Below are 13,267 nucleotides of genomic sequence, written 5' to 3'. Positions count from 1 at the left end.
ATAGAAATGTAATTTCCGAGTTGGGTTCATGACTCAGAGTGGGACATTTCCACTTTTCCCTAACAGGTGAGCATTCCTTTCTTTATCTGCTTTGCCCTGAAACAAGATCCCACACCTGAAACTGTCCCAGTTATGGCCTCAGAGGTCAAAGTTCCTCCCAGAAAAAGGCTCTGGAATTACCCTCATTCTTATCTCCCTCAACTGTTGTAGTGGAGCCACCCAGGCCACTCCCAGGGACTCTTTCCTGCCCAGCCCTCCCCTGACTCAGAATGCTGGTCCCCCCCTCCCCCAAGCTCTCGTCCAAACCTGGGGCTCTGCTGGCTAATATTCTCCCTTTTCTTAACTCAGATGATTTCCTGGACATACCAAACTTCCTGCTCCTTTATGAACTCCTGGCCCCCCTCTTCTCAGGACTAGGAAAGGCTTGGATCAGGTGACTTCTGAGCTCCTCCAAGTTCTAAACCTGAGTGCCATGGGCCTCCTGAGTCTGAGGTGGCCCAAGTCTTATTCCATCTCACCCATTCCCAGCATCCAGCACAGGACTTAGCTTCCCGTAAGAACTTGTTGTCACTGCTTTTGGGGCAGTTGTCGGACTTTTTTTGGGACTCCATTTGGGACTGGAGTGGTTGGCCATTTCCTTCTCCAGTTCATTTTACAAATGAGGAAACTGAGGCAAGCAGAGCTAAGTGACTTATCCAGGGTCATACAACTAATACGTGTCTGAAGACAGATTTGAACTCAAGTTTTTTCAACTCCAGTATCTTAACCAAGATATAGAATATCTATCTATATAGATTCTATACATATAGAATATGTATTAATATGTAACTATGTATTTTACTAATATGTATATGTACATTATCTATGTATATATTGATATATGTGTATATATTATTATATCTATATATCTATATATATATCAACATGTGTACATACATATGTATTTGTATATTTGTATATATATCAATATGTATATGTACACATATATTATATATCTATGTAGCTATATATTGCTATGCATGTGTACATATATATCATATATCTATATATATATCAATATGTATGTATATTATCTATATATTATATAATCTATGTATATATATTATATGTGTATAAATCAATATGTATATATGCATATAGTATATATAGTATATATATATATCCATGTGTATGTTACATATATAATATATCTATGTTTAAATCAATATGCATATTGTATTGATATATGTATATTTCAATATATATGCATGTGTATGTCATATATATTATGTATCTATGTTTATATTGATCTATGATATATCTATGTATATATCAATATCCATGTCTATATATTATATATTTGTGCAATATTTGTGCATATGTGCATATTACATATATAATATATCTATGTATATATCAATATGTATTTGTATATACTTATATATTATATATCTATGTGTATATATGTATGTATGTGATATATCAATAGATATATCTATGTGTACATATTGATATATCACATACATACATATATACTTATATTCATATATACAGATTCTATCTAGATCCAGCCCTTTATCCACTGTGCTGCCCAGCTGTCTGGGAACAAAATCAAATATATTCTTATATAGAATTCAAAAATTTCTATAAATGTATTCAGATATATTAATGTATATATATATATATATAAATGTTAAAATTCCTTGCAAACCTTACAGCTATATCCCTGCTGACTTTTATTATTATTATTTATAAGTATTTGCTGAATTTACGGGATATGGAAAAATGACCTTCATTTGCATACTGTACATCTGTGTTCTAAGTGTTACTGTGCTAAATGCCAGGGATAAAAAAGATAAAAATTAAGTGGCCCATTCCTTCGGAAAGCATATTAATTGGAAAGATGATACATCCTTAGAAAATACGATACGATAGAAATGCAAGGGGGGAGGTGCTAGCCGGTCTGGGGGCATCAGGAAAAGTCCCAGGGAGAAGGTGGCAAGAGTTGTTAAAGGGAGCTACAGGGTTAGAAGAAAAAGGGAGGGCATTTCAGGCACTGCCTGATGCAAAGGCGTGAGGATGGATGCAGAATGGAACGTCCCGTTTGAAGGAGACAGGAACAAGCATTTATTAAACTCCGTCTGGGTACCAGGAACAGCTACCAGCTCTTTTGATCCTCACAAGAGCCTTGTTCTGTAAGGTGCCCCATTTTACAATTGGTGCAGCTGAGGCAGACGGAGTTTAAGGAGTTAAAGGGCAACCTTAGGGTCACACACCTAAGATGTGTCTGAAGCTGGTTTAAATTCAGGACTTCCCGAATCCGGTCTCAAGGCTCCATTCCCTGAATCCTCTTGCTGTCTTCCTTTGGTTGGAGCAGCGAGAAGTTCAGTCCCTTTGCTGCTGCCTGGAAGTATTCACTACTGAGTCCATCTGGCAGCACCACTTTCTACCATTTTTCCTCCCCGTGCCTCAGTCTCCTTCTTTGTCAGAAGAGGGTTTTGGCCCAGATTTCTAAAGTCCCTTCGAGTTTTAACTTTCTGGAACTCTTTAATCATTAAACTTCTCAATATTTACTGAGCTCAGGGAGCCCAGGTCTCTGTATGTTCAGCACACAAGCTCACAAGGTCTCCTTTATCAGCCGCTGGGGGGAAGGGAAGTAGTTTCCAAAGGTTTAAGAGAGAAAAGGGGCACCCTGCAAATACCATCCCCTGACACCAGTGTCAGAGTCCACTTTGCCTGTGACTTGTGGGAGGGGGCTGTGGAGGCAGCGGGCCGCACTCCTGGAATCCCACCTGGCTTTTTTGAATCAAGTCCTAAACCTGTGATTTCATCTCCTTGAGTAAACTCCTATAGGTTCATTCTTTGTGTGAGCCTGGTATACAGCAGATACTTAATAAATGCTTGTCAATTAATTGATCAATTCTTAGCAATTTACAGTCTTTTCTGAGAGTTTCCTGTTAAAAATCCCATCGACGAGTCAAACCTGAAGGATTTTGTCAGTTTGGTAAAAGCATCTCTCAGGGAGCACAGTTTAAAGGTGAAAGATCTTAGAGCCCTTCAGAACTGATCCAACCCAATTCCTCAACTCCCCTTCTCCTAGGGGAGAAGAAAAAAGGGACTAAGGCACCCCTCAGAGTTTGTGCTCTTGAGACTTCTGATTTGAATTACTACCTGATCTTTTTTTCTCCTTAGGATAATCGTACTTTCTCCCGTTTCTAGCCCTTTCTATATCGGTAGATAGATTACACACAGATGTTCATCATCCTTACGATTTCAAGGGAGAGAAGGGAAGAATTCAAGGGGAAAAAAAGAATTAGAAATAACTAGAACAAGATTATTGGGATTTCTTGTTGCTTGTACTTGATTTCTGGCAAAAGATTGCTATACTTTGTAGTCACAGAGTTAAACAATGTTGGCTCTGATTTCTTACTAGTTCGTTTCATTAAAATGCACCAGCAGATGTGGAGAATAACTGAAGCACTTTGTGATATGAATCCTCTAAAGACTGTTGAGGCAGGAAAACAGTCCTGAAAGAAATTCAAGGGCTCTGGAAGACCTAGAGTCAGGAAGTCCAGAATTTAAACCCAGCCTCAGACCCTTAGTAGTTGTGGTACCTGTTTGCCTCAGTTTCCCCATCTGTAAAAATATTACCAAATCATTTTACCTGTTTGCCTCAGTTTCCCCATCTGTAAAATGGGGCTAACCACAGCACCTCCCTTACAGGATCATTCTGACGATCGAAGGAGATACTATTTGTAAAGTACCTGGTACATGGTAGGCACTATATAATTGGGAATGATTACTATTCCTATTAGCCAAACAAGACAGACACACTGGCACCCTTTTGGGGAATAAGCTCTAGATTCCCTGTCTGCAACAATCCCATTGCTTTTGGAAAGGTACACACATCCAGCAACCTTGTAACTACCTTGTTAAACCTAAATTTCTTTTGCTTTTAAACATATGTAACGGAAGTACATAATTTCTTGTAAAAATACGCATGCTAATATCCATGTGAAGTTCCTCCAATGACACATTCTATCTATCAAAGGACTTTTCCGCTGCCTGGCCTTCCACTCTCAGTTTCCATGGCTTCCTGGGACACAGCCCAAATTCCACTTTCTCTCCTTCCTTTCCCTGCTAACACCTTCCCTCTGAGACTACCTTCCATCTATTCTGTACACAATATACCGTTTTTATGTCTACATCTACTCTTAATATAATATACGGTTTTTATGTCTACATCTGCTCTATACACAATATACCGTTTTTATGTCTACATCTACTCTATACACAATATATGATTTTTATGTCTACATCTGCTCTATACACAATATACGGTTTTTATGTCTACATCTGCTCTATACACAATATGCGGATTTTATGTCTACATCTACTCTATACACAATATACAATTTTTATGTCTATATCTGCTCTATACACAATATACGATTTTTATGTCTACATCTACTCTATACACAATATACGATTTTTATGTCTACATCTACTCTATACACAATATACGATTTTTATGTCTACATCTGCTCTATACACAATATACGATTTTTATGTCTACATCTGCTCTATACACAATATACAATTTTATGTCTACATCTACTCTATACACAATATACGATTTTTATGTCTACATCTGCTCTATACACAATATACGATTTTTATGTCTACATCTACTCTATACACAATATACGATTTTTATGTCTACATCTGCTCTATACACAATATACGATTTTTATGTCTACATCTACTCTATACACAATATACGATTTTTATGTCTACATCTACTCTATACACAATATACGATTTTTATGTCTACATCTACTCTATACACAATATACGATTTTTATGTCTACATCTGCTCTATACACAATATACGATTTTTATGTCTACATCTACTCTATACACAATATACGATTTTTATGTCTACATCTACTCTATACACAATATACGATTTTTATGTCTACATCTACTCTATACACAATATACGATTTTTATGTCTACATCTACTCTATACACAATATACGATTTTTATGTCTACATCTGCTCTATACACAATATACGATTTTTATGTCTACATCTGCTCTATACACAATATGCGATTTTTATGTCTACATCTGCTCTATACACAATATACGATTTTTATGTCTACATCTGCTCTATACACAATATACGATTTTTATGTCTACATCTACTCTATACACAATATACGATTTTTATGTCTACATCTACTCTATACACAATATACGATTTTTATGTCTACATCTGCTCTATACACAATATACGATTTTTATGTCTACATCTACTCTATACACAATATACGATTTTTATGTCTACATCTACTCTATACACAATATACGATTTTTATGTCTACATCTGCTCTATACACAATATACGATTTTTATGTCTACATCTGCTCTATACACAATATATAATTTTTATGGATACATCTACTCTATACACAATATCCGGTTTTTATGTCTACATCTACTCTATACACAGTATACAATTTTTATGTCTACATCTACTCTATACACAATATACAGCATTTATGTCTACATCTACTCTATACACAGTATACAATTTTTATGTTTACAAAATAATGATTTTTGTGTTTACCTCCCTACTAAAAAGGTAAGTTTCTTGAGGACAGGAACTGGTTTTGCCCTTTTTAAAATCACTAACGTTCAGCACAGTGACTGACTTCTAGGTGCTTTAAAAATGCTTACTGATGGAACCCCTACTCCCAGCTACTCACCGGACCATCCCTGCCCCTCAGTGGAAAATCCCAAACTTCTAGCCTGTCTTGCTACATTTCCATGAAAAGTCTGCTTTGCTCTTGCTTCCAAAGTCTAGCAACACTGACAAACAGACTGAGCCTGGTCACAGTATTTAAGTTAAAACTTTATGATTTCAATATGGATCTCAAACATACGGAATGCTTGAATTTCCCCCCCTTTTTTTTTTTAAAGATGAGCTTCCCAAAGGATTTGGTTGTATGACAGAACACTCACTGCAAACTTCTCAATTAACACTTGACCAAATGTCTTGGCACATGAAAAACTGTGGATTTTAGCTATCGGCTCTGATTGCAAACCTATTTAACTATCTTGAAGGGACTCCAAGTTTGTCTGAGGAAAGGAAATAAGAAATAAAATCATGTTTTCTTTTAAAAAACAAAAAACTTCTTTGGAAATTGTCTCACGTCACAGTTTTCCAGCAGATGTTTAAGACACAAAATTATAACAACATTGTAATCATTTTTTCCTTCTAAAAATGAAATCTATTTTTTTAAAAAATGGGAAGCAGGAGCTTACCGGAGCTGATCAAACACACCAAAGAGATGATGACGAAGAATCTCAGCATGGGGAATGGCAGAGGGCAGGACTGGAGGGTCAGGAGGGCTGGCTTCCTTCCCTGCACTCTCCCCGCTCCAGATCCTCAAGCTGGGATGGCTAAGCCAGAGGTGGAGTGACAGCAGGAAGTTACCAGCAGCGAGTGAATGGGCAGGTGAGCCTCCCCCTCCTACCTGCTCAGAGTCTGGCTCCTCCTCTTTCCAAGGAAACGTCATGTGGTCTCCACCTCCCCATCCCCACCCTCACCCTCACCCCAATCATCCTTGGGCACATTTGAATTCAAGAATTCATATTTGCAAAGTGATGAATTCAAATAGTTTCAGGTCTCTGTGGGTGGCTCTCGGTAGCTTGGCTTGGGGTGTGGAAATCAGCAAGGATTACAGTCACTGTTTTGTTGTTCTCAGGCCGGGAAGCAAAGGCCCAGGGGCTGTGAACGCAGCAAATGACGTTCCTGAGACTAGGAGTCCAGAACAGAACACTTCTGCTGGAGAAATCAAGAACAGCACTGGGGTTTGTCTCCTTTGGGTTTCCCAGCAATCCTATATATTAAGCACTTTTTTTTCCATTTTAAGATAAGAAACTGAGGCTTGTCAGACTTAAAGGGCATGTCTGCTTCCACAAGCAGAATTTGAACCCAATTCCCCTCACTCTCTTCATTTTCTTCCTCTCTCCCTTCCCTGCCTTTACTACTCCAGTGCTTCTCAAAATATGGATTATCCACTATATTCCATTTAGTTGCAAAAATGCATTTTCCCAAAGAAATCTGTGTTTCAGATTGTACACTTTTTTTCCCCTGAAGCAATTGGGGTTAAGTGACTTGCCCAGGGTCACACAGCTAGGAAGTGTCAAGTGTCTGAGGTGGGATTTGAACTCAGGTCCGACTGACTTGGGTGATGGAGCTCTATCCACTGCACCACCCAGCTGCCCCCTGTATTCTAGTTCTTATAGTTTCAGATTATATACTAGTTCTTACTTATTTACTTAGTAGTTACTTATTTTATTCTTACTTATATACTAGTTCTTACTTATTGTCTTACTTATTGAAATAAGTACTTACTTATTTCAAAGATGTGTGATTTGATAATTGTAGGTACTCTTTCCAAACACATAGACTCCAACCTCCCCATGCCTTTGAAAATAATTTGTAAATAGATGTGAGAGAAATAATCAGTCCCTAGTGGCCAACCTTTTCTGAATGTGCTAGTCTGGGATATTGTTCCCACTTTTTCACCTTGTCGAACATAAGCCCTTTACATGGTTCAGTGACAGTCGGGATCTTTCTTTCTTTCTTTCTTTCTTTCTTTCTTTCTTTCTTTCTTTCTTTCTTTCTTTCTTTCTTTCTTTCTTTCTTTCTTTCTTTCTTTCTTTCTTTCTTTCTTTCTTTCTTTCTTTCTTTCTTTCTTTCTCTCTTTCTTTCTTTCTCTCTTTCTCTCTTTCTTTTTTTTTGAGAGTTACAACATAATCTCAAATAAATTTAGTATAAATTAATCAATCAATAAGCAATTGCTAAATGCCTTCCATTTGCAAATGACTATGAGTATGGAGCATTGCATATAGACTGTGGGTTAATTTTGCTGAACTGCTTTTATTCCCTCTTTTTCTTTTGTTTGTATTCTTCATTACAAGGGATAGTTTTCTAGGGAGTAGAGTGGAGGATATGTTTGGAAAAGAAAGTGATACAAAAAGAAATTATGAAACTTTTTAAAATAGAAAAAGCTCCTTGAGGGCAAGAATGATCATGTTTTTGCATTTATATCCTTAGATATTTAATCCATGTTTATTGGTTGAATGTGAAGTTACAGGATTTGGATTCTGCTGCTTTCTATCTGTAGGACTTAAAGGAAGTCATTTTAATTATCTTTTGTAAAAAAGGAGCAGGTTGGACTACCTGATTTTTGAGGTTCCTTTCCAGTTCCAGATTTTGTAGGAGCTCATATACCTATCCTTCTTTGACTAGCTAGAACTTGAGCTTCAAAGGCATGGACTTTTGTTTATTTTGCTATTGTTTAGTGGGGAAAACTTAAATGACTTCTCAATTGATAAATGGTCAAAGGATATGAACAGGGAGTTTTCAGAAAAAGAAATCAAAACTATCTGTAATCATACAAAAAATGCTTGAAATCACTATTGATTGAAGAAATACAAATTAAAACAACTTTGAGGTGCCACCTCACACTTATTAGATTAACTAATATGACAGAAAAGGAAAACAACAAAAATTGGAGGAAATATGGAAAAATGGAACACTAATGCATTGTTGGAAAAGTTGAACTGATCTCGTCGTTTTGGAGATTCATTTTGGAACTCTTTCCAAAGGGCTATAAAACTGCATGGCCAGAAATCCTCTGTATTCAGAAATACTCCATACCCAGAAATAGTCTGCATCCCAAAGAGATCAAAGAAAAAGGGAAAGATCCTACATGGACTCCCTGTTTATTTACAGCAGCTCTTTCTATGGTGACAAAGAATTAGAAATTGAAGCATCAATTGTGAAATGACTGAAAGTTGAAGTACATGATTGTGATGGAATAGTGTCGTGCTATAAGAAATGATGAAGGGAAAGACTTACGTGAACTGAAACAAAGTGAAGTGAACAGAACCAGGAGAAAAATGAATAGCAATATTTTAACAGTGATTGATTATGAATGACTAGGGCAACTAGGTTATATAGTTAACAGAGCACTGGCCCTAGAGTGAGGAGAACTATGAATGACTTAACTATTCTCAGCAATACAATGATCTAAGACAATTCCAAAGGACTTATGATGAAAAATGCAATTCACCTCTAGAGAAAAAATTGAGGGAGTACAGAATAAAGCATACTTTTCCTTTCCTTCTCTTTTTCTTTTTTTTATTTATTCTCTTAGCAACATGTGAATATGAAAATATTTTCCATAACTGTACCTATATAATCTATAGCCTTCTCAAAGGGAAGGGATGGAAGGGAATTTGAAATTCAAAAATTATTTTTAATAAAAGAATGTTAACAATTGAGAAAAATATTTTTTAAAAACCTGTTGTGGTTTTTTGACAGGGAATCATTGGGATCTGATAGTATAAGAAAAAGAAAAAAAGAATGAATAAAAACATTTTATAGAAAAAAAAAATTAAAGAAGAATGCAAAACATACAGAGTTCACCAGCATCTGCGTGGCACCAATTCAAAACCATATTTCATCCACATAAATCCTCGGCATTTTTATATATCACTAACAAAATGCAACAGCAAGAGATACAAAGAGAAATTCCATTCCAAACAAATGTTGAGAGTATAAAGTATTTGGGAATCCATCTACCAAAGAAAAGTCAGGAATTATATGAGAAAAATTACAAAACACTTGCCACAAAAATAAAGTCAGATTTAAATAATTGGGAAGACATTCAGTGCTCTTGGATAGGCCGAGCGAATATAATAAAGATGACAATACTCCCCAAACTAATCTATTTATTTAGTGCTATACCAATCAGACTCCCAAGAAACTATTTTAATGACCTAGAAAAAATAACAACAAAATTCATATGGAAGAATAAAAGGTTGAGAATTTCAAGGGAATTAATGAAAAAAAAAGTCAGATGAAGGTGGTCTAAGTATACCTGATCTAAAGCTATATTATATAGCAGCAGTCACCAAAACCATTTGGTACTGGCTAAGAAATAGACCGGTAGATCAGTGGAACAGATTAGATACAAAGGACAAAAAAGGGTACATCTATAGCAATCTAATCTTTGACAAACCCAAAGATACCAACATTAGTGATAAAAATTCATTATTTGGAAAAAACTGTTGGAAAAACTGGAAATTAATATGGCAGAAATTAGATATGGATCTACACTTAACACCATATACCAAGATAAGATCAAAATGGGTCCATGATTTAGGCATAAAGAGGGAGATAATAAATAGATTAGAGGAACAGAGAATAGTCTACCTCTCAGACCTGTGGAGGAGGAAGGAATTTATGACCAGAGGAGAACTAGAGATCATTATTGATCACAAAATAGAAGATTTTGATTACATCAAACTAAAAAGTTTCTGTACAAACCATACTAATACAAACAAGATTAGAAGGGAAGTAACAAATTGGGAAAATATTTTTAAAAGCAAAGGTTCTGACAAAGACCTCATTTCCAAAATATATAGAGAACTGACCCTGATTTATAGGAAACCAAACCATTCTCCAATTGATAAATGGTCAAAGGATATGAACAGACAATTCTCAGAGGATGAAATTGAAACTATTTCCACTCATATGAAAGAGTGTTCCAAATCACTACTGATCAGAATAATGCAAATTAAGACAACTCTGAGATACCACTACACACCTGTCAGATTGGCTAAGATAACAGGAACAAATAACGATGAATGTTGGAGGGGATGTGGGGAAACTGGGACACTGATGCATTGTTGGTGGAGTTGTGAAAGAATCCAGCCATTCTGGAGAGCAATTTGGAACTATGCCCAAAAAGTTATCAAACTGTGTATACCCTTTGACCCAGCGGTGCTACTACTGGGCTTATATCCCAAAGAAATACTAAAGAGCGGAAAGGGACCTGTATGTGCCAAAATGTTTGTGGCAGCTCTTTTCATAGTGGCTAGAAACTGGAAGATGAATGGATGCCCATCAGTTGGAGAATGGTTGGGTAAATTGTGGTATATGAAGGTTATGGAATATTATTGCTCTGTAAGAAATGACCAGCAGGAGGAATACAGAGAGGCTTGGAGAGACTTACATCAACTGATGCTGAGTGAAATGAGCAGAACCAGAAGATCGCTGTACAGTTCAACAATACTGTATGAGGATGTATTCTGATGGAAGTGGAAATCTTCAACATAAAGAAGATCCAACTCACTTCCAGTAGATCAATGATGGACAGAAACAACTACACCCAGAGAAGGAACACTGGGAGGGGAATAAAAATTGTTAGCACTAATATCTGTCTGCCCAGGTTGCATGTACCTTCAGAATCTAATGCTTATTGTGCAACAAGAAAATGGTATTTACACACATGTATTGTATCTAGGTTATATTGTAACACATGTAAAATGTATGGGATTGCCTGTCATCGGGGGAAGGGAGTAGAGGGAGGGGGGAATAATTTGGGAAAATGAATACAAGGGATAATATTATAAAAAATATATATATAAAAAAACATATTTCAGACTAAGGAAACCTCATCTTGTACTTTGGTCCCTGGTTTTCAATCCAGTGCAGCCAGGCAAAGAATAAAATGAGCAAGACTAGCAAGAAATCAACACTACGTGGTGTGTAACAGCTCCTACCCAGTACTTAAAAGCTCATTAAAGCAAAGCAATCTAGAAAATAGCTGTGTCTGTCCTGCTTCTCTTTGCCTGAAGCAATGGGCTTCACAAATAAAAAAAAATTTGTTCAGGTCCAACCTGAACCTTCTTTCCTGTTCCCAGAAGGCACGTGGTATGATGGCAAAGATGAAGAATTACATCTGTTTGGTTTTTGTTTCCTTAAGGTTTAACACAATGAGTAAGTGAATGGATGGATGCATGAATGAAGAAAAAAAGCATTTAGGTGCTAGAACATAGAAAGCACTTCTTAAATGCTTGTTGTTGATTAATTAATTATATCTTCCCAAAAGAATGGAGGGTCCCAAAAGTCACCAAATCAAAGTGAGCAAGGCACTACTGGCCTATATCCCCAAAGAGATCAAAGAAAGAACAGGTTCTAGATTTACAAAAATATTGGTAACAGCTCTTTTTTATGGTGGCAAAAAGCTGGGAACTCTGGGAATGTCCACCAATTGGGGAACGATGCATAAATTATGATGTATAAATATAATGGAATATGATTGTGCTGTGATAGAGAGTTTCAGAGATACCTAAGAAGGCTGATTCAGAGTAAAGAGAGTGGACCGGGGAAAACAATTTATTTTATTTTTAAAAAATTTTAAAATTAATTTTATAATTGTAACATTTTTTGACAGTACATATGCATAGGTAATTTTTTACATTATCCCTTGTACTCCCTTCTGTTCCGAATTTTCCCCTCCTTCCCTCCACCCCCTCCTTTAGATGACAGGCATTCCCATACATATTAAATATCTTATAGTATATCCTAGATACAATATATATGTGCAGAACCGAATTTCTTGTTGCACAAGAAGAATCAGATTCAAAAGGTAAAGATAACCTGGGAAGAGAAACAAAAAAATGCTCACAGTTTACACTCATTTCCCAGTGTTCCTTTTCTGGGTGTAGCTGATTCTGTCCATCATTGATCAATTGGAATTGGATTAGCTCTTCTCTATGTTGAAGAAATCCACTTCCATCAGCATACATCCTCATACAGTATCATTGTTGAAGTGTACAATGATCTCCTGGTTCTGCTCATTTCACTCAGCATCAGTTGATGTCAGTCTCTCCAAGCCTCTCTGTATGGGAAAACAATTTATAATGTATGTATATGTGTGTGTGTGTGTGTGTGTGTGTGTGTATAAAACTTACTATGTGGTATATATGGCATCATTATACATAAAATTGCAAAGATGAACAGTTTTGAATGACTTACTAAAACTTATTGGTGCAAAGAGCAACCATGATTCCAGATGCAAATTGCTATCTTGCTTCCTGACTGAGAAGTGATCGACTAATATACAGAATAAGATATATTTTTAGATATGGCCAATCTGGGAATTTATTTTGCTCAACTTTGCTTATTTGGTTGGATTTTGTTTTTTCTTTTCCTTTTTCTCTGAAGAAGGGTGAAGAGAAGAAGAAAAATACTTGACAATTAAAATAAAATTTATTTAAATATATGTGTGTGTGTGTGTGTGTGTGTGTGTGTATAATTAAATAAATAAAAAATTTTTAAAAAGCATTGATGTCTTCAAAATTTTGAAGGCACCAATGCTTGTTTCTTTGGCAAGTTACAACCACTTTGGGTTTCA

The 13,267-nt window shown here is 36.1% G+C and overlaps 1 protein-coding gene across 1 annotated transcript in view; it reads right to left on the bottom strand.

The window, feature by feature from the left end:
• The window catches only part of LIPH (lipase H), a 28,917-nt gene extending 22,418 nt beyond the window's left edge, over positions 1–6,499 (bottom strand). The window contains exon 1 of the mRNA XM_074264257.1: positions 6,312–6,499. Within this exon, the coding sequence (XP_074120358.1) occupies positions 6,312–6,360 (49 nt within the window). The 5' untranslated portion in view covers positions 6,361–6,499. The remainder of the gene's footprint in view (positions 1–6,311) is intronic.
• Positions 6,500–13,267: the final 6,768 nt, after the last annotated feature.

Source organism: Sminthopsis crassicaudata, chromosome 4, assembly GCF_048593235.1.
Source record: "Sminthopsis crassicaudata isolate SCR6 chromosome 4, ASM4859323v1, whole genome shotgun sequence".
Classification (NCBI taxonomy): domain Eukaryota; kingdom Metazoa; phylum Chordata; class Mammalia; order Dasyuromorphia; family Dasyuridae; genus Sminthopsis; species Sminthopsis crassicaudata.
This window is presented reverse-complemented; position numbering and strand designations above follow the sequence as displayed.